This window comes from Chanos chanos, chromosome 3 (genome assembly GCF_902362185.1).
Source record: "Chanos chanos chromosome 3, fChaCha1.1, whole genome shotgun sequence".
Taxonomy (NCBI): Eukaryota; Metazoa; Chordata; class Actinopteri; order Gonorynchiformes; family Chanidae; genus Chanos; species Chanos chanos.
The window spans coordinates 44,894,510-44,916,851 of NC_044497.1; the positions used below are offsets into that span (position 1 = coordinate 44,894,510).

General features: G+C 40.2%; 2 protein-coding genes across 3 annotated transcripts; both read right to left on the minus strand.

The window, feature by feature from the left end:
• Positions 1-215: 215 nt before the first annotated feature.
• otpa (orthopedia homeobox a) lies at positions 216-4,462 on the minus strand. Its single transcript, XM_030770111.1, has 3 exons — positions 4,426-4,462; positions 3,491-3,891; positions 216-737 (listed from the first exon to the last, which is right to left on the minus strand). Exons 1-3 carry the CDS (start codon positions 4,460-4,462, stop codon positions 216-218), a joined length of 960 nt encoding a protein of 319 aa, XP_030625971.1.
• A 6,281-nt stretch (positions 4,463-10,743) lies between these two features.
• tbca (tubulin cofactor a) lies at positions 10,744-21,105 on the minus strand. Of its 2 annotated transcripts, XM_030768873.1 has the most exons (4): positions 20,961-21,105; positions 15,685-15,790; positions 13,099-13,185; positions 10,744-11,031 (listed from the first exon to the last, which is right to left on the minus strand). In XM_030768873.1, the coding sequence occupies exons 1-4, from the start codon at positions 21,011-21,013 to the stop codon at positions 10,951-10,953; spliced, it is 327 nt and encodes a 108-aa protein (XP_030624733.1). In that variant the 5' UTR covers positions 21,014-21,105; the 3' UTR covers positions 10,744-10,950. The 2 variants fall into 2 exon arrangements, with proteins under 2 accessions (XP_030624733.1, XP_030624734.1); XM_030768874.1 differs by lacking the exon at positions 13,099-13,185.
• Between the last annotated feature and the right edge of the window lie 1,237 nt (positions 21,106-22,342).

Consider the following 22,342-nt stretch of genomic DNA (forward strand, 5'->3'; position numbering starts at 1 on the left):
AAAATGTTGAACTTTGTTTTGATCCCTAAGCGACGCACACAAACTCAGGTCTCTGTTTTTTTTATGTTTTTGCTTGAAAGCATTCGCATCCTGAGACATCCTGGTGCAATTCTAGTTTTGAGAAAGGTAAAAATAACAGCCTATGGACAGAAAAAAGAGGAAAAATCAAAAAGAAAACAATGTCGCACTCAGCTTGTCGAGCATCTTCAGCTTTATTAAGTGAAACTCATGGAGACCGTGTGCTCCAGCGCTTTGCGGCGTAACGATGCGATGCTGGTCCCTCTCCAGACGTCACTGTCCGGGGAGCTACACAGCTGAGGCGAGCCGGTGACGTTAGTGGGGCCGGAGAGCGAGGCGGGAACCATCCCGGGGAACGTGGGCTGATAGAGGTGCGACTGCAGCCCGGAACCGTTGGAGGACATGTTGGACAAACTCATTGAGTTGGGCGGTGGCCCCGCTCCAAGGCTACACTGGGATAGGGACTGAGCCATGGCCTGCTGGCGGCCCAGGGCGGGCGGTAGTTGAAGCTGAGAGACCCCCGGCATACCCGCTGCGGCCCAACGGGTGTCGTTAGCGTGGAAAGAACACAGACTGTCGCCCATAGCTGCAGCAGCCGCTGCAGCCGATGGGAATTGTGGTAAGCCGTGGTGAGTGGGCAGTAAAGTGCCCGGGGCGCGGAAAACGTTTGTTGTCTTCTTGCGCTTCTTCCATTTTGCACGTCGGTTCTGAAACCAAACCTGTAGGAAAACAGAACAAGGAGATATCAGCTATTTGTTATAATATGGCGAGGACAATGACCAGATAAGGCAGCAAAGACAATCGCTGTATTTTATACATTGGGTAACCCCTCCTAGTAAAATCTGAGACAGATCGATGGTCACTGCTATTTATTAAAGCTGCAGAATATGTAAAAAAGGAAAAAAATCATTATTCTGATCATATATGCTTTTTCCTGCTATAAAAGCAATGGCAATTTCAAACAGGATTACATTATTTAAGGCGTTGATGTGTGTTCTGCGCACATTGAATGTGTGTTCAGTTTCTCACAGAGGAGGTAAAAATTCATGAAACAATTTTTACAAACCCTAATAAATAAACAAATAAAAAGATAAATAAATAAATAAATAAATAAATAATACTGAGTATGCAATTAGTGTATCTATAGTTTTGATAATTGTATTTTTAACATGGCACGGTATCAGATGGTAATGCTTTACAACACCGCTACCATATAGCCCAAGAGGCCGCTGACATGGATGTCTCATTTAAATATTATATTTGTATGATACAAATAAAGTGCATCGTCATAAATAAATATACAGATGGAATTGTTCAAATACTGCGGCATAAGGGCACGATTAGGCCGCTCGAGCTCTTAGCTGTAAATGACACACGCAGTGTTTATTTCCCGGGTCCTTGAGGTTTATAGAGAGCTCATTGCAACACTCAGCGCTAGAAGATGATTAACGAGCAGATTTGGTCCGACCAAAGAAAGAAAGGGGGAAAAAAGATGGGACGTCCTATTAGAACCCGAATCCCTCTCTCACCCCCATGCAGTCAGCCGTGAAATCCTGCCTCAAATGCATTACACATCAGAGAAAAAAAGAAAATGCAATTTCTCATACCATTAAAAAGATAGAGCACACTCGCTGCGCGCTCGCCATTAAGACATAGGTCTGACAGACCTATTTCACAAGAGAATGGTGCGCTACAAGTGCAGATCAAATGGAGCCCTGGCTTTGGGGTGTTTTAAGGGTTGAAATGTGCTTGTGAGAGATCACGGTTTGGTCTTCATTTTACTAATTTAGCTTTTATGTAAATAAATGCTACATAAGAATAAATCCAGAGAGGCCCATACCAATTATAACGGTTACAATTTTTTCAAGAGGCGACTCATCTGCATGATTTTCACATTGTGTTTAATAAGCCTTCGAATATATAGATTATTCTCAAATTGGTTGATAATAATAGCCTTGGTTTTATTGCACTATCATTTTGGGAAAAAAGCTATACATATATAATGAACTTCGATGGATCAAATGGAATAGGAGACCGCTGGAACGCGGCGCTCGCGTTCTAATTTTATCTTGTGGGTTAATTTAACATGCGTTGGAATGCAAGCTGACCGCAGAGTAGAGAGGTAACCGGAGCTGATTTTCTTCCAATAAAGTGATTAAAATATCTATCTATTCTGAGGATTAAGATCACGATAATTACGCTCTAAAACGATAACGAGCCATGTATCACTCTAATAACCTATTTGTTTTAAATGAAGAGGAGAAAGCAGAATTTGCAGCTCACAGGTTTTAAACATTTCTATCTTTACCCTTTACCTTAACCTTTATATATATACACACACACACACACACACACATACATATATATACACACACATACATACATACATATATATATATATATATATATAGTCAGAACAATATATCCTTATTGGTACGTACTCCATCAAAATTCACAGGGAACAATATACTTTTCTATAAAATTACAAAATTGGAAAATGTGTTTTTTGTATTTTAATTAAGCACAAATCCAACGTGATTTTTCAATATGTTTTACAACTACGTTAATATTTCGTAGTCTTCGTTCGGATCTCAAATTTTTCTGTCTTTTAATATTTTATTTTTGCCACTTGAAAACCTTGGATGAACCCTATATTTATACAACGTTGCATTTGTCGCTTTATCTTCTCGTGGACACCGAATAATTTTTAGCAAACAGCACAGGTAGAGATATTTCAGCACCATGGAGAGCGAACATTTTTCCCGCGCGCGTTACACATACTTTAAAAGACGTGAGTGAAGGAGGTTCTACTTCACAAATATAGCACCACATTTCAAATCGAGATTTCATGCATTTCACACATACTCTCTGGAAAATTGGAGTGGATTATAAGATGATGGGTGGAAATGTACAAAGATTTTCCTCAATGTACTTTCCAAAATAATCTAAACGAATACTTGACTTTTCCCTTTTAACGTGTTTCTCTATGTAGCTACATTTTAATAGTGGTGCCATTTACAGCATTATAAAGACAGCAAAATGTTTTTAAAACACTGTCTTTAAAACGTGTTTACAACAGCATTTTATTGTGGTGTCACGCTAGTGATATTTAAATTTTAATGAAATTTATGGAAGACTTTCATTTAGCGGATTGGAATTTATTCAGAGAAATTCACGCTTTAACAAAAAACGAAACCCCTAAATTTATATTTGTTTCAAAATTTTCTGGATTATTTTCAATATGCAGCACAATGCTGTTAAGTGTTCTTTACCTTTTTTGTGATTCACAAAAACAACAACAACAACAACAAAAAAAATAAACCAAAACAAAAACCCCTCGAATCTGCCGGCTTCGTTGATATATGAGTGTCTCTACACTTTTAGGAATAACTGTAGAACTTTACGGCTGCTTAACACCCAAAATGCCTCGACGAGCAAACCGTATATGTCATGTGACTGTAGTCCAACTCACCTGCACACGAGATTCCGTTAGACCGATTCGAAGAGCCAGTTCCTCCCGCATGAAGATATCTGGGTAGTGGGTTTTTGCAAAGCTCCTCTCCAGTTCGTTAAGCTGAGCTGGGGTAAAACGGGTTCGGTGCCGCTTCTGTTTTTGAGTCTGCTGTCCACCCGACTGGGAGGGGTTTTGCGGCTGCTGTTGTTGCTTTTCCTGCTCTTTAGCATTGACCTGCACGGCTGAGGGATTGGATCCAGCGTTGTTGATATCGTCTCCTGGGAGAAGGGTCGCCCCTTCAACAGTGTCGGACCCCGGGGCAAGTTCGCCAGGGTGGCCAGGGTCAGCTCCCCCGCCGCCGAGCCTGCACTTCAATGCTTCCCTATGTCCAAGCAGCTCTGCAGCCGCATCCTTCATCCCTGAATGCGTGCAATAACTTGTTAAACATTAATTTTAACACAAGCTTGTCACCTATCAAAAACAAAACTATTAACGTTACTGAAAGGATGTAACTACAGTCTCAGTTACTCAGAGACTGGAAAATGATTCGTGGCAATACAAGCATTTTTCGATTCTGACACACAGCTTCGTTACACAAAGTAAACCGTTCTAGCAATGTTAAGGATTTCATCAACGGCATTTATGAGTAAAATGTAAATAATCCTGGAAAGCAAATATTCTTTCCATCAAACGAAAAAGCAGCACGACATTTACATGCAATTACATTTTTTTAAAAAAAATAAGTAATTCCGTTTGATCACATCAGTATGTTTGAAATAACGACTAAATCAAATTACTCTAATATAATAATGATTACTTTTCCAATAAATTAGTTCACTTATATCACATTAAGATAAAATAAGAAACAAATTGTCAATTTTTTCTGATTTAGATGAGAAGTTCCTCCAGCTTACAGTAGAGTTGGAGACCGGAGTTTGGCGATGATAACTCACCGAGGCGAGCATCCAGGAGATCGGCGTGCGAAAGCATTGCGCACCGCTCCAGGGCGAAATGCTTTTCCAAAAAAATCTCTATGACTTTAAACTATTTAAAAAATATATATGGCCTAAATGAAAGCAAATTCGGTTTGTGGTTAAAAAGGAGGTTTCTTGCATTATAATGTCCTTTAGAGAAACTGGGAGGTGCTTAATAGTTGAATGAACCCATGAGCTTCTACCAATAAGAACCAATCAGAAGAGTAGCCTGGAGGTGTCAGCCACCCCGAGGCCTCGATGGCCAGCCACTCAAATCCCTAATCCTGCCTGCACTCCCAAGTTCATTTCTCCTCATTTCTGTCGCTGGATTTGATCTCAACTCCAAATTATACCCTTTAAAATGACCTGATTTAATATCAGCGTAAATCTTGGACCTATTTAAGAAATTCGCGGGTTCCCTTAGTATTTGTTTAATTGAGCATGATCTTTGAGTCATTGTGTTTAAAATGGGTGTCTGGTCGCAAAGGGAGGGAGACGGAGAGAGAAGTCTGAATTAAACTGTCGTTATATAAATATGTTATTCTCATTATTTCCACATCATTCAGAGATGAGTGACAGCTAGCGAGACAAAAAGATTACGCGATGGTAAACTATGATAGTTTATTGGTTTATCCTAAAATCAAATGATGAGACAACCTTATTTGTCTCGTCTCGCTGAATGCTTCAACACCAGTATATATCCAAAGTTACCTCTAAGTCTCCTTAACCCAGAACCTTATTTGACCCCGTATAACGGATGTCTGTCTTTTTTAACCTTTGCAATTGAATTGTTTTTGATCACCACGGCAAATTTCAGTATCCACGCGAAAAGTCCAGACACCTTATTGTGTCACAATATGTCCACGTGCTGCTGTCTGTCTTCCTTTCTCTCTCTTTCTCTCTCTCCCTCTCTCTCTCCTCTCCCTCTCTCACACACACACACTCTCTCTCTCTCTCTTTTTTAACGGACGAAGTGAATCTCGACTAATGTCTGATTTCTCGGAGCTAGCCGACAACAAAGTTTAGATTAGCAATATATTTCCAACCAGAGTAATTTTCAAGATCATTAGGCTTTTATGTAATTAGTGCCAAATCTATAAGCTTTTTATTACGATTATTAGTAAGATCAGTATAAATTAGTCCTGATTTACTAGTGTTTAGGCTCGACTGTCACGCTGGGAGGAACTTATTGTAAATGATATGTTAGCAAATTAGGTGCATAATTCGCCGGAAAGTAGAGGCAGAGTGGGCTGAACACGGGCTAAGAATGCTTCCCTTTGATAAGAGACGACAGGAGGATTACCCCCACAAGGCGTACGGTGTGAACTATCGCAGGGAAATAAACGCAAAACCTACACACAGACACACACACACACACACACACACACACGCACGCACGCACGCACGCACGCAAGCACACACACACGCACACGTGCGCGCACACACGCACACATACAAGCTTGCTTTAAACACTCACATTTGACAAATTGCATTCATTGTATTGATTTTTCATCTAAATTGCCCCAAATTAAGTTGATTTATTTCATTCAAACAAAAGATGCCATAAACACACTTTCAGGTGTTAGACAACCCACAACAAATAAACCACCATTACACCAATTAGCCGAATGGCTTTTGTCACACACGGAGTTTGCCAAAAATATAAGAACACACAGAGAAAGCAAATCTAACAGACTCCGAGCAGATGTCAGTGGGAAGGTTTTAGTGAGCTCCTATTATTTGCAGGAGTGAATAGTGTCTTTTAGAAGGCGCACAAAGGAAGCGTCCGAGCGAGAAACTTGGGCACTTTTGGGGTCGTTTTCTGAATATGTCCCAGGCTCAATTGGTTCTGCTCATCTTTTATCAGTCTCCAATCTGATGGCAAGACCCAAGAGCGCTCGCACCAGGACGCGGAGGTCAGACGCGGTTCCTCACGCGCCAGGGAAAACGTATGCTATGCCCCGCTTGAAAATGAAGAAGGGGAGAAGAGTGCGGATTCAATTTGGGAACAATTGTTCTTCCGCCGCGTTTTGATATCCGAAATGTCAGAGAACGTGGACGAAGCAGCGGAGGCTACAATGAGAGCGTAAATGGAAGATCTCCGGGTCTGTTGTTGTTTCTTTCCCACTTTTTGGCCAAAAAATAGATTGTTCTGAATTTGAGTATGGTCTTGCACAAGAGGTGTAAATTTAGATTCTAGAATTCCAATATATCGAGACTGAAATATAGGGCGATGCTTTTTCATTTCCGTAGAAAGGAGCTTGAGCATGAAAACTGCATTGTGTGCACTATTATCAATGATCCTGTAAAATTATTCTGCCTGTGGATTTGTGGACAGTCAAGAGAAAGAATTCCAGAATACATCTTTGCGTTATAGCGACGCCCAACAATAACGATAATTTAAAATCATTACATTGTTTGGTCTTAGCCACTGGCTCTGAACTGCTAGCCATTGTGGCGTGATTGATAGCGTGCTTCATTTTACGACTCCTCAATAGCTCGCACCTCTTTATAGCTGTACAAACAAAAAGTGAATCACTCATCGTGGGGCGCTCGGTCATATTTAACGCGTAAAAAGCGCGACAGACGCCTAACGACGCTTTCAGAGGACACGTGAATCAGGGCTCGCTTTCAATGAGATATCGCTTAGTGTGACAAAAACTATAAAAATAGACAAGCTATGTCTTTGTGTGGACACTGACCTCATATTAAAATTCTTTTATCTTGGTTGCGCTCCGATTTATGGTTATTTCAGTGTAACAAAGGGCCAGCGTAAGGATTTTTTTCTGCGACAGTTCAAGTGATTTTTTCCTAATAAATAGGTTTTAGATTGGTGCACACAGACTGAACAGGTAGACAACAGGCTGAGTGAAAATGCATTGGCTGCCTCTAATGCAATTCATTCACTCTGTTTACCTCGCACAAAATGTACAGATTGAATTTCTGTACACCAGTACCCGGCCTAGAATCCTGCAACAGGGATTTCAAGCTTTATTTGAGGAACGTGAAGCAAAGCAAAACATTTTATTAAATGCATTTGCAGGAAGATACACAACCGTTTACTGACCCGACAAAATAAAGAGAAAAAAGACTTGAAATCCTCTGCACTGCTACTATATTGTAGCCATCAAGAGAAACAAAGTTCACGTAGACACAAACACATAAACACACAAACACAACACATCAAACAACAACAAAATAATAGTACTAATAAAGGGGAACTGTGGCAGCTATTGTTATTATTATTATTGTTATTATCATTATTATTATTATTATCATTATTATTATTATTCAGTTGTGATCCATTAAAGACATTTTCTTAAGTATACGCAGATACACAAATGTGGAACACGCGATCTCACTTTTATCTTCACAAAGTATATATTCAGCAGGTAGATGATGCTTTTACCCACTTTTTCTGAAGATACCAACGTCTAAAATGGATTCATCTGTTAAAGACAACGTTTTTGTTTTGGAGAGGCTGTAACATGCCAACCATAAAGAAGCACAAACAATTTAACCATTTTTTGATCATGAATACTGCTCAGTATGCATGTATTGTACTAAAGTGAGGGTTAGAGATGGTGCCCAAAAAGATAATGCGGAACGGCATTAACTATTCCACCATAACCCTATGTTATGGTGGAATAGTTAATGCCGTTCCGCATTATCTAATAACGTTACTATCTGTTACTCATCGAATTAATATGCTTACATAAGATTTTCATAGTTCTGTTAGTATAAATAATTTTAATTAGTAATTTTGCTGCTGCTAATATTAATGATTATGGATATTATTAGAAAAAAAGTTGTTTTGCCCTGGTTACTACTAGTCTTACTCATTAGGAAACTGTGCAAATGCGTAAATATTGTTTACCAGGGATCAAATTGAAGGGAGTATCTCGATGGTAAGGGAAAAATGCAGTAATTGGGCTAAACAAGGAAGAGTGTAGAGTCGCATTTCTCTCTCGCAAGATAGCGATAATAAGCCTGCATCAATCTTACGCAGCATAGAAATAAGAATAGACAAACAAACAAATTCGCTCCCTACAAGTTAATGCAGCGCATCTGAGTGGAAAGTAGACATTTTCACGCGCTCTGGAGACGAAGAGTGACTTTTAATAAAATCACAAGAAAAACAAATGTAATTCTGAACGCGATTTGGAGGGAAGGAGAAATCCCATCTCTCGCTCAACCAGAGGCCCAGATATTCACCGAGGGTTTGGGGTTTTCTTGTGGCGGGGGCAATAAACAGTCTTCTCGTATGTCTGTCACCACCTCATGCCCTTCATTCACCAAAGGCAGTATTTCAGCATGCAGGGAGAAAGGGAGAGGTACCGTGGAGGATGAATTTTGTTGACTTTTCTTCCCCTCCCTCCAAGTGTGCAAGCGAGTGTAATTCAGCGGGCGTCTATATTCACTCAATTAGAGAATTCTAAAGAGAAAATCGATCTTCCATCTAAAGAAATGCCAGTTTAACAAATTAGATTCTTGTTTGGTGCAGGTGATTCGGTGACAGACGAGGGATTAGAAGTAATAAGTTGTTGTGTTTTAGCTCTTTTGGGGGTGGGGTGTAGGAGAGCTGCGCGTCTAGGCGTGAGCCCCATCCAACAGGTGCGCCGTCCTTTCGGCCATGGACGCAGGTAGTGCACGTCGTTGCATCTCATGCTTCAATTAGAGGCGCTGCCCTCTGAATGGACTCGATTAGACCGTGATTTATCCGAAAGAAATATAATTATGGTTCCAAATAAAATAATCAGCATTGAAGAGCGATTTCCTTAACGAGATGGAGCGGTTGGGTGTCACGGAGTAGTGGCGCCTCATTAGCGCGCTAATGAGACTTTGGGGTGAACCCGATAATTATCGAAATCTGTAGAATGAGGACCAAACCAAATGTAACCTGCATTCATTTGGTCTTTCGATTAAAAAAAAAACTGTGACAGGTTCCTCGTCATCCTAACCTTGAATTTGGATTATTACACTTGGAATAAACATTTAAAAGGGATATTTCAATGTAAACCAGCGAGACAGAAAAGCCTAAAATTACAAACTTCACATTAGATTATAACACCCCAACAGTCATGTAATTTTACCGGTGGCTGGTATCAATATTGGCTGACATAAAGGAATTAATAAGGATAGTTATTATTTTTAAGGAGTTCAACGTTTTCATTATTTGAGAGTACAGAAGACTGTTTTCCTCAATACTACAAATATATTATCGAGTTATCCTAAAAAAAATCTTGATTGACTGTCATAATTTAATACTTTTGTAGGGTAAGAATTTAAGTTTACTATTTGCTTGATCATATTGTATCGCTGCCTGTCTTAAAAAAACAACTCCAATTATTATTATTATTATTATTATTATTATTGTTATTATTATTATTATTAGGTGTCAGCAGCAAAGCAAGCATTTCATCCACAAATGCTTTTAAGGCTTTTTTGGTTTCCTTTGTGATATGTGATTTGAGTTTACGGCAATGTTTGCAAATTTACATTCAACTGTTATGTACGCATTACCAGTGGTTCACCGTAGAAAAGTGACGATTTCTAAAGCTGCAAGAAAGTCAATCGCCATCGGAGGTCACTGTAAAGGACTCGAAATGTCTTTCTCTCTCACACTCACACACACACTTTTGGTGGATCGTCCTAAACAGCACCGATCAGATGACAAATGTTCTGCATTACAGTTTTTTTTTGGGGGGGGGGGGGGGGGGGGGGGGGCACATCAGACGTCACTTACAACGGCACGGGCGACAAAGAGCTACTTTGGAAGCGCTACAACCACATTGTTATCAATTAAGTGCTAGCACTTACAGGCAAAAATGGCTGACTGAGTTAAAAGGCATATAGACGAAAGTAAATGGAAAATAGTCATCCTTAGACTGTCACACTTTGACTGAAAGAGGGTGGGAGGATACTACACCATATTGCTGTTTAGGAGAAATAGTGTTGTTTTGTTTGTTTGTTTTTTGTGCCTGCTGTAGATCACAAATATGAATTTAGGAATGCTACCAGGATGACATAAATGTTTCTTATATCTGTAGTTTTTCATTCTTTATTAAAAAATTCACATTTGTGCACTGATGCTCAATATAAAAAAAATCAGGTGTTGACTCACTCTATCCTGGTTATCGGCAAACTTCTCTATCGCCTACATAAAGAGGTGCCAAGTGGTCAAGTATAGAACAATCTTACAACAGGGAACTCTTCTTTAAGGCAATGGATATTTAAAACAGACTATCTACGGAAAACTTCAAAAGTGAAAAACTGCACAAACCACCACATTTAGTAAGAAATCATGTTTTATTGTTTTTGGGCAAGTTTGGACACTCACTAAATACCAGGCGGCAGATCAATCTGTAAGGTAAAAATAATTACAAAAAAAGAGGGAAAAAATTATATTACAAACAAAACAAACATTCCACATAGGGATGTAGATCAAAAGTTGCCAGCTGCGTCCTGGTGTATGGAATGGACATTTGTGTCTGCTGAACTTCCTCATCCCTCTAGTTTCACTGAATCAAGAACTGTCCGGGCTTCCTTATATTCCTCCGTCTCCACCAACTCTTCTTCTGTTTCCTGAGACACACACACACACACACACACACACAGGGTATTTTCAAGATACTACAACAATTCAAAGTATTCCAAGTTCAGTGTCTAAGACAAATGTTGTCTGGATCAGTGTGGGACTATACATCCCACATAAATACTCCAGTAAATACTCTAGTTTTATCCAAACATTAACAATGTTTTCAGTGTCTACAAGGTTGAATCCCAATAAAGCTCAATTCACAGCTAAAGGTGAGAAACCATCATGTTGGTAGTATGACCTGAAAAGAAAAGGAGTTTCCATAAACTGAGTGCAGAATGGAATAGATTATAATACACAAATGTGATACAGTTTTTAGTGCTGAAGTATACTGGCATACATATTACCCTGGTTAGATTGCTTAAAACAGGCCAGGAAAAAGAAAGGGACTCCTAGAGTTGAAGATGCTTCATATATCAACAATTCAGTCAAAAAGGTCACAAATATGACTATAGTTGCTATCAAAATACATCCAAACAAGATGGACGCTCAGAGAGGTGTGGTTAAAACACATGTAAATTGATCACTGATGGTTCCTATGGAAGCCAGCGGTGTGACAGTAGCTTATATGAACTGAGAAGAGCAGAGTATCAGACATGTGTGTTTGTGTGGCATGTGTGCGAAGTGGTAAACAATTATCTGTCTATTAAGTCACGTAGAGAGCAAAAACTCTGACTTGGAACGTAATTTTTGAAATATCTGGTCTCGTTCCTCCTGTGCTTATATTTAAGTGTATTCCTTTGTATTTATACTTCACTCCCCAGCCTGCTGACAGAAATGCACAGATGTGTGGATTCTCAGCCTACATCTGAAAGGCTATAGAGTGCACTCTCTCACAGTCACGTGTGTTCTTCTGAAGAGCAGATACAATATGTGGCGAGTTGTGAAGGAACTTTGTGAGCTATACTGTCGGTCTCTCAGAAGCCCACAACTTGACCTGATCGTCGCTAATTACCATGATCCCGCTGTCACACACGCAAACACAAACTTCCTGCTCATGTTACGACGCAGGACATCAGTCTGAATGCTGTCAGCGTGAAAGTTGTAAAAAGCTCAAACTTCCACTCTGCTCTTTATTCCTGATCATGACACGCTATGTTATGTTATGATATAGTACGTAACAGGTAACAGAGACCATTAAGCTACATTTTGAAGGCATTAACTGAACATTGCAGGACAACACTCTCAAAGGGATTTGGTGCACATCAGTGCATTGACGCCTGCCAGAAGAAATGACTTCCTTGTGCATCACGGAGCCTGAAAACAGTCCATTGAAGGGGCTTATTTGGTCACAGACCACAAAGGAAAAGGAGATACACACAGTTTGTGTTCTGAGCCCAGCCTTCCACAGAAAATGCACTCTGCACTGTGAGTCTCCACAGTCAACAGTGCCATCCCAAAAATGCCCATTGTGTCACAAGGGGTCTTTTGTTCTGGAATCCACATGCTCCTATGTAAACAGATGCATAAAAGAAACTACACTTTGGCGATCACCTGTATGTTGGCTCATTTTTAAGTCTTCCTAACTCAAAATGCTGGGTAACTCTGAGCAGAGAGGTGGTCAGAGGGTGTGTCCACCACGAACATGCAATAATGTACAAGCCTGTATTGGCTTTCTGATTGGTCACTGTTCTTGTTGGATCACGTTGAGCAATACAAACAAAACTATAAACCACCAAATCTCAGAAGTTAAGCATTAGCATGTCCCGGTTTTGCCCCAAACCTCCTGTTTTATTTCTTTTGATACTTCTATAATTCATTTTATGACTTTCTGTAGATTCAACTCAATTTTCCCTGAAGCTCAACTGTAGGAGATGAAGTGATGATTGGAGTCATGAAGAGGACAGAACAATGACCAGAACAGAAACAAAATGGATTTTAATCAGAAGGAAAAAACAAACAAAACAAAAAAAAAAAACCCCAAAACAACAACAACAAAACCAGAACTCTTCCACTAAGAACATAAAAGTGGTTTAAAGAGGAGACTTATGCTGCACCTAAGGAAACTGTAGCAAGCAGAAGAAGACCATGTATGTGTGCATGTGAGTGCTCACCAGTAACTGCTGGAGATCAGCATGGGCCATTGCCAAGCGACGGTGACAGTCTGGGATCATCATCCGTGACTCCTGCAGCACCTCCATCTGTTACACACAGTCAAAATCACTGATTAACCACACAGATGTTCTTGTTTAGTCACACAAAAACAAACCAAATATTAACTTTAAAAGATCCAAATATATCACACATTAATTACACCAATGTTGTTTGTACAAAATAAACCAATCAATTAATTAATGAAGATTACAGACTGATTAAGATAACAGAAATCTACATGCAGAGTTAGTTTTATCTGAGGACTGGGGGTGGGGGTTGGGGGGCATGGTCATTGCATGGCAGTCATGGCCTGGGTGGCAGAGACCTCTGCCATCATATGATATCAGAGAGATTATTGGAGCAACAGCATTCACTTTCTTTGGGAAAGAGAGAGAGAAAAAAAAAAGCAAGTTTTAAAAACAATTTCAGACATCACTAGACAGACAGGAAAACAGATGGGTAGATGGATAGACAGATATTTGAAATTTGGTTTCCCTTCATTCAATAGTCTATAATCATTGGGCAAAGGTTACAGAGAGCTAATCTAGCCTAGTAATGTAAACAATGTTGTTATGATACAAAACCAAACAAGGCATTGGCATCTGCCATGTCTCTGCTCTGTTAGCTCTCCATTCTAAACAACCAATCAAGGTTTTACTTTCCATCTGGGTACAAAACACTATTTTCTGATAAAGGTAAATTACTTCAGTCGTTTCAGGACTTCTGTTACAATAGGTGTTGCACAAATGTTTAAATTTCCAAATGTCAATTTCAGATATTCACCCAACAATTAATCAAGGTTAATGTAGAGAGGTGTCATGACCTGACTGATGTGTTCCATGAGTGTGTGTGTGTGTGTGTGTGTGTGTTACACTCCCTGGGAATCAGAGTGGAGTAGTGTATGAGGTGACATCTGGGAGAGTGGAGGGACAGTGAGGAATGTTATTTTGTTATTGATCTGAAGGTCCACAGGCTCACAGGCCATAGCTCTCTCATTCCCTCCACACAGACATGTGTACACAGAGAGAGAGAGAGAGAGGCATAAAAACTCATCATGCATTGCTTTTCATGCCCAGGAAAAAAAGAGTGTACATACACAAACACACACACACACACACACACACCCCGTTGCAAAGCGAGGACATCTCAGTTAACACCATCAGACACGCATATCAAAGCGGTCTTCTCTCCACATTCATTCCAGATGTGAAATTGGACACACATACACCCACAAAACACTCTTCTTTCTTACACACACACGCTAATTTCCTATTGTATACTCATTGTATACTTTGATGCAAGCTCACAGGGAGCCCAAAATCAACTGACAGGACATTATGACCCATCACATGACATAAACATATTCACCCGCCAATCACCTCCCAATAACACCTCTTCTTTTCCTTGTCATCAAGTCTGAGTGATTACTACTTGCTACTACTATCTGTAAAAAAATGCAGGCACTGGTTGTATGCCAGCGTTATGTAAAGCACCGTCGCTTTGCACTTGGCTGACAACAGCAGGTCATAAAGAATGAGTGTGGGTGATTAGACAGGCAAAGCCATATTTCTGGTAAGGCTTCAGTCTGCTTTAAGCTCCCTGAGTAAAGTGAGGAACCCTCAGTCTGAGAGGTCACCCTAACCTTCTCATGCTAGGGAACAATCCCATCAGAGAGGGATATAAGAGACAGTAAGGCAGTTATCGATCCCTCTTCAAACACAAAATCCCTCTCTCCTTACATCAATCATCCGCTCACAAAGAAAGAAATACACACAATGCAATACTGTGTGCATGTACAGACACACACACATGCACGCACACAGACACACAAAATGATTTGAACAGAGATACAATGGGACAAAGGTACTTATATGTATGTACATGTATGTGTGTGAGTGTGTGAGTGTGGGGGGGTGGTTTGGAGATAAGAAAAATTAAGAAATGTATGTATAGACAGAGATAAAGAATGAAGAGTGAGAAAGTGAGAGAGAGAGATAAAGAGAGAGGGGACATGGGCCAGTGGTCTTGCTGAGCCTCTAAATGAGTAGCATGTGTTGTTAATTACAAAACTCCTCCAAAGTTACGTAACATCATTAATTCTGCATCAGCATATTAAAACTCATTAAAAACTCTTTGGCCTGATTTTCCAAACACTGCCAGCCCAAATCAATTCTGTCTGGGTTCCCCTCTGACTCTACATCAGGTGCCTGATTACCTGTAGAGAGCCCCACTCAGTGCTCACTCACAGAGAGAGTCCGTGGAATCAGCCACTGTAGACATTTTCAACCTGATGTACACAACCAACTTAAATCTAACTATTATGAATGACCTGCAGTGACAATGAACAGTGTGGCCTTTTGTATCTGCAGAGTCCTGTTCATCAAAAACAACCATTTTTGATTTTCCGCTGAAAAAAAAAAAAACTGCTTTTGCTTGGTCATCAGTAGTACTAGCAAACTTTTGATGGATTATGAAGTGCAACAGCAGGTTGCTTACATTTGGCCTTTAGAAACAAAAGTATAGTATTAAGGAGGAAAGAAACTCACTTGTTTCTTAATTAAATATTCGTCTCCTGCTTCTGCCTTCAGTCGTTCGATCTTCTCTTCCTGCTGCTTGGCCTCCTTTATGTACAAAACTTCTTCTTTTGCCAGCCTGCAGAGGAGGAGAAGAAACCGGGATGAACAAAAATGATGTGTAGGCAGCTGTTGGGTACCCAGCGCATCACACTTTATTTTCTCCTAAAATCACAACCACTTTACTTTGAAAACCAAAAGTTATTTTTCCATGCAAAAACTCTGCATCAGCAGCTTCTTACTGACCATCTAAGGAAGTGTTCAAATGATCTCGAGTTTCCTTATGACACAGACACAAATAACCCTCTCAGAACTTGGGTCAGTTCATTATCTGAACCAGCCAGTTCTGGGAAATGACCTGAAACTGTTAATTGTTCAACAACCACCATATTCAATGATCATGTTTTTCATTTAAGGATTTCAACAACCACCATATTCAATGGTCCTTTTTCATTTAAGGATTTCAATTTCCACTTACTTCCTTAAACTGAAATGCCAAAATGACACCAAACCCTGATACTCCTCCCTTATTACCGCGGACACCAAGAATGAGAATCCACGCTAAAACAATAAAAATCCATGAACTCCAAAACACACATTAACAACATCCAATCTGTTTTTCTCTTCTCTCTAACTGTCTGATGTTTATTCCACAATGAAAGACAAGTTCCCTCTCTCTGTACTTGTGTGTGGGCCAGAAATGAAGCAAAAACCTTGCGGAAAAAAATGACTTCAAACCAAGTCATCATCAACACGCCTGATGAACCCTAAAAACCGCGTTCGGTTCTCTTCTTCTCGCCCCACTCGTTTGTCCAGGTGTCTGTGATAGAGTGATGAAGCTGCCGGATCTGCCAATCAGATGACGCTGGCTGTACGCTTGTTAGCCACGCACTTCAGCCACTTCCTGATTGCTACGCTAATCTGTCTCCGAACTCCATTTATCTGCCACTTTCAGCTGCCACACACACACACGCACACACACACACTGTACTGCCCCTTCTCAGATTAATTGATCATCAATTTAGTTCCTAATTTGGACCGAGTCAGGTGGTAAATGGGGCACTTTTACTTGATTGTTAGTGAAAACGGGGCGCGGGTACATTGATAAATTTTGATTATTTATCAATTACGGAGCAAATGAACTAAATGCATTGAATAAATTCCACCCCCTGATTGCCGTAATGGAGTTTGAAAATATCACTATTGATAATGATTCCCAGCTAATAGTCTTTTTCCGTCTGCTGCCGTCGGCTTGTCGGAACGACGCGGTGTCGTTGCAGAATTCATTTTTCATAAAATCAGCGGTGTGTGTGTCTATGTATGTGTGTGTGTGTGTCTGTGTGTGTGTGTAGCTCTTCTTCATTAATCAGTCCCATTATACGCCAGCACCCTGCGATGTAAGGAGCGGCAATGGGCTTCAGCACTCTGTCATATTTTATGTCAATTACAGCTTGTTTTAAACACGTTTCCATCAAGACGTCCCGGCGTAATCATTAACATATGCTAAGGTAAGAGCCTCGTTCCTACATCACGCCATATCCCTTCTCAAGGAGAAATGAACAGATTTGGTTAGGGAGAAAAAGAGACAGGAGAACGGAGGGATGGACAGATGAGCAGGGAGGATTGATGGAGTTGAATAATTCGAATAAAAGTGAAAGACAGATTAATGAAAAGGTGCCCTGCTGATGTTAATCTTCTTATTTGGCCTGGGCATTTTCAGGGACTGCTTACAGCAGGGGTGGAGTTGGCGGGGTTGGGGGGGGGGTGTCTTGCTTTTAAATGGACCTGCCAGTGCGTTTTCTCGCAGGCTTAATAGAAAAAGCATCTCTCTGGAACACAGAGAAGAGAATTAGACCCGACACACACATTCACTCTCCTCTAATACTGTATTTTTGAGCCACCAAGCCCAAGGCAGACCCCAGTGACAAAAGCAAATTACTGTTGTCATTTTATTAAGGGCATCCGATGGTCCACGGCTAAGAGGCTGACTGGAAAACTGCAAAAGCCCCTCGTGTCACAGGACAGGCTTGAAAGAGAGGAAGAGGGGGAGAGAATTGGGGGGGGGGGTAAAGGATGAAAAAGAAAAGGCATAAAAGAGAGAGAGTGAGAAACAGAAAGAGATGGAGAGTAAATGGGGGTGCATAAAGGACAAACAAGGGGGGTTTGGGTCACTTAACTGCACAGTGGACCTGTGGAAGCCAAGGTCGCTGTTTAAACCAGGCATCAGTGCTAAATCTGCTATGGTTTTGTGTGCCTGGTATATACCTGGCCTAAGCTTCCCCTTTGTTTCTCTCACAAACACTCCCTAACACACAAACACTCAAAAGAATCCCAGAGAGAGTGCGAAAACCTGCACAGTCTGAGCAGTAGACCATCAAAGAGAAAAGACATTTCAGACTCCAGACAAATTAAGAAACGCAATTCAGCAATACAACAGTCAGATGTGGACAAATCAATTATCTAAACTGGCCTGGTATGTTCTGGTCTCCCTGAACAGGAGAGTTGTCGAGTGAGGAGGGGAATCCTCTACTGAGAGAGATCTATAGAGCCTAAACAGGGATCCAATAGAATAAAATGGGCTGTGTTGCCTTAATCAATAGTTTCAGAGCTAAGACATTATGTGGACAAAATTCTTCATTCCAGATGTTGACAATAAAAGGAAACTGAAGGATGTAAAATGGGACAAAAACACCCATTTGTGATTTTTGTGCATAACTTTCCATGCCATTGTGATATACACAATAAATTCTAATAATTCCCTGGAAGTTATTCACAACTGATGCGATATATCACTGTATATATGTCTAAATGTGTATTTCTTCATGGTGCAGCTTTAAGATCCCTGACTACCCTTTAATGTCTTTCACATTTTCTCCCATGGGACCAGCTGCATCTGATAATCAGAAAATGGTATTATCACAGTATAATATAAAATAATACAGTATTGAGTGGATTACAGAAATGTAACCAAAACCAACATTATGCAGGCTTATATAAACAAGGAGTAAGAGAATGATTTTCTCCACCTCAGAATTCACTAAATACTTCATGGGCCATTAGAAAATACCCACTGTGGTAAGAACTAAAAAAGGGGGTTGGAGCTACAGCTCAGGAACTAAAATTGAGCCCAGTTCCTCCAGTGGAAAAGAGGGTAAAGTTCCTGTGTTCTGAGAAAAGTTCCTGTGGTGGAAAGGACGCAGTGAAGCCACAGGATAGTACTTCAGAGTCAAAAACATATTCCCTCATAATAAGCTCTTTCAGACTGATCACACTGCAGCATACACGTGCTTCATAGGAACCCCAGATCATTTGACCCCTGAAAAGCACAGGTGTGAATAATAAGGTGTACAAGGGAAATGACTGAACAATGAAGCTTCTTCATATGCTTTATATCTATTGCATGTAAAAAAGAAAAGAAATCTATTGCTAAATGTCATCCAATCCTGCTTCCGTGAACTCCACAGAAATACACCTGCAATCTGTGCCAGGTTTTGTTTTGTATATTAACACATAGACATGTCACAATTACCGACATCATACAGAACTGCCGTCTACATCAAACTCAGTAACTAGAAACTGAACCGATAAGTTTCCACTATTTGGACTAAAAGGGCAGAGTGTCTTCTTATTTAAATTTGGGTTCGTTCCTGACTGACTGAAGACATAATCAAAATTAAAATGACACTGTCTTCCAGCTGTGCTGCCAAGGGAAAGAGGAGTGTATGTGTGTATGAGGGTTTGGTTTAACCCAAGCTGGATTATGTCATAGATACGCTTGTCTATCAAATTTGGAAAACAGTCTTTAAATGACTAAAATCCTTAAGTGTAAACACAAAACCACTGAAGTCCAGATACAGAACCAAACTTTCAGGGACCAATTAAAGTGTTGTGCTGTATCCATACCTCATCCACAGCCCATCCATCAAACAGGAGGTAGTGAGGCCAAGGCCACTACAACCCCACATCTAACAATGACTAAGCATATTTTAATCAACACAAGCATCCATCCTCCTTATCACAGAGCATGCCACAAAGATAACAGGATACAGTTCCCAGATTACAATTCAGGGAGGTGACACATAAATGACGTCTTCACCTTGGTGCCACCACTCGTGCTTCATAACTGAGGCATACAGATAAAACATTGCTTCAAAGGTAGATTCACATCACTTACATGCAGAATCAGAGCCCTTACTCGGAAACCTTTAACAGTAAAACAATTTTACGAAAAAGTGTAAAATGGCTGTCTGTATACTGAACAGTGGAGCATCTCATAGGAAATTACAAACTCAATTAGCAGATGCACGAAGAGCTTAGCACTGGGCCACGGGAATAAGTCAGTAAGTCTTTCAATGTTCAGTCTGGCACTATTTTGCCACAGCGAAAGCTCTGTGTTGGGTAATTTACTTGTTTTGCAAATCTCTTTGGCAAATCCAAATTCAATATTTTACGTTCGTGCCAGTTTAGCTTCAAGCCCAAACAGCTCCTCTCAATCACCAGATGACATGTTAGATGTTACATTTTTAAACTCTAAATGGATATAACAAAACGGATATAATACGTAAACTTACTGACCTAATTTATCTTCACTTAGAAATACGGTCTGCTTCAGCTATATAATTGTTATGAGCATATAATTGCTAAGATAACACCTGCTTCACGGAGCTAACAAGCTAGGTGTGCTGGCTTCTTATTCTTATCAAGGAGCACTAACGGCCTGTTACAGCAATCTTACTCTGTCAAAAAAAAAAAATAGATAATGTAGTTTGTCTGATCACTCTCCCAATCCCAGTATTTGGGGGTAGTGCGACTGAAATATGAGAATACAGGCCTCAAGCAGATCTGGGACGGATTCAGATAGCTTAGCTGGCTAACGTTAGCTTTTCACCTTTGTATTTTGATTGAAGTTGCTAATGATAGCACTTGAAGTCGCATGAGCATGATTCGCAGCTTCAGTGCTGATTACTTCAACGTCAGTGCAAATCAAATGACATGACATGAGACCGGAAAGCCTTATAACCAAAATAAGTGTACGCTCACTGTCGTAATAAATGAATTTAGTTTAATCTCTGTAGCATAAATAATTAACATCAACCGCACCGGTCTAAAGTCCGGACCCTGAGCTCTAAACGCTCCCATCTGGCGGCCAGAACATCACCATTTCTCCGGTGTCGTTGCGGCCTGAGCTGGAGTTCAGCAGTAGCAGAAACACTAACTAGATGATAATGAGGTTGTATTAAGAGACTTACCGCTTTACGACTCCTGTCTTAATTTTAATTTGTCTTATTCTTGGATCCGCCATGACGAATATTAGTTTTGAAACGTGACTGCCTAAAGACGAAAAAGAAAAAATATCTGGCAAGCTTGCGCGAATGCTATGCACAACCAGTCACAAGTGTGCTCAGTGCGCATGCGTGTATCTGTGTGCCAGGGAGCTCCATGCTAATACGGTCAGAGGCGTGTGTGAAAACGAGGGTGTAACGGGTTATAAAAGTGGGGTTCCTGGACCAGATGGACCAGGGATTGATAATTTTTTGAGTCTTTAGAAAAACCTTTTAATTTTAAAATCCCAGTGTATAATATTAGTTGAGGAGGGATTTGCCAATGCTACTGCTTTTTTTGGGAACAGATATGAAATGTCAGGTGTTTTGTGAGAGCGCCAACAGACACTTTATTGTCTTGAATGAGGGTGAATCCTCTCTGACGGAATCCTCTCTATCTGTCTGTCTGTCTGTCTAAAAGAAAAGCAATTGAAAATAAAAGTGTTGCTAATTAACACGTCTGCATAAAGTAACTTTTTCTGTATGTTATTATTATTGTTGTTGTTGTTGTTTATTAGTAGTAGTAGTATTATTGTTGTTGTTGTTATGGCGGTATTAGAACTTTGTGTTAAAATTAACAGAAGTATTAGTGTTTTATGTGTTACCGTTTAGCTTTCTTTCAGCAGTTCTGTAAAGTGTAATACAAATTGTTAAATGTGCTGTAACACAGGAATAAATTTTATGCTACATGGCATGATTTAATGTTTTCTCCCCTCGGTCTCTTTCATTTACTTTAGAAATTAGCAACACCAAAAATATTATATTTAAAAGGAAGATGACCTCTAATATGGAGCTGAGAATGATCGTGGTAATGATGATGATGATGATGATGATGATGTTGATACTACTACTACTACTACTGCAACTAACAATATTCAGAAAGAGTAACTTTACATCTGAGCAGACGTCTTATTTAGCATCTTTTATTTTCAATAATAATAAGTCTAGGTCTCACAGTTTTATTTTATTAGAATAGCAGTCTTCCCTAGTGCAATCTGCCGATGACCTGGGCTGCAGTCCACGTGACTGTAGAGATGCGCTATTGTACACTTTTTTCACTGCAGTGAAGCCATGGACATCAATGGACACCTCTGTTGCTCGAGGTAATGTTTCAGATTGGAGCAGGTAAACTGAGATGTGTCATAAGTGTCAAGAGTTGTCAAGCCGGCAGACAACACGCCAGGGGTGATGAATGACATCACGAGTGGCTGTCGCTTCGCGAGGCAATCGGTCCCCAGTCAAGGTAATTCATAAGATCTGTACGTGAAACAGCTCCGTTCGGTGAAGTATCTAAGAGTGATCATACAGTT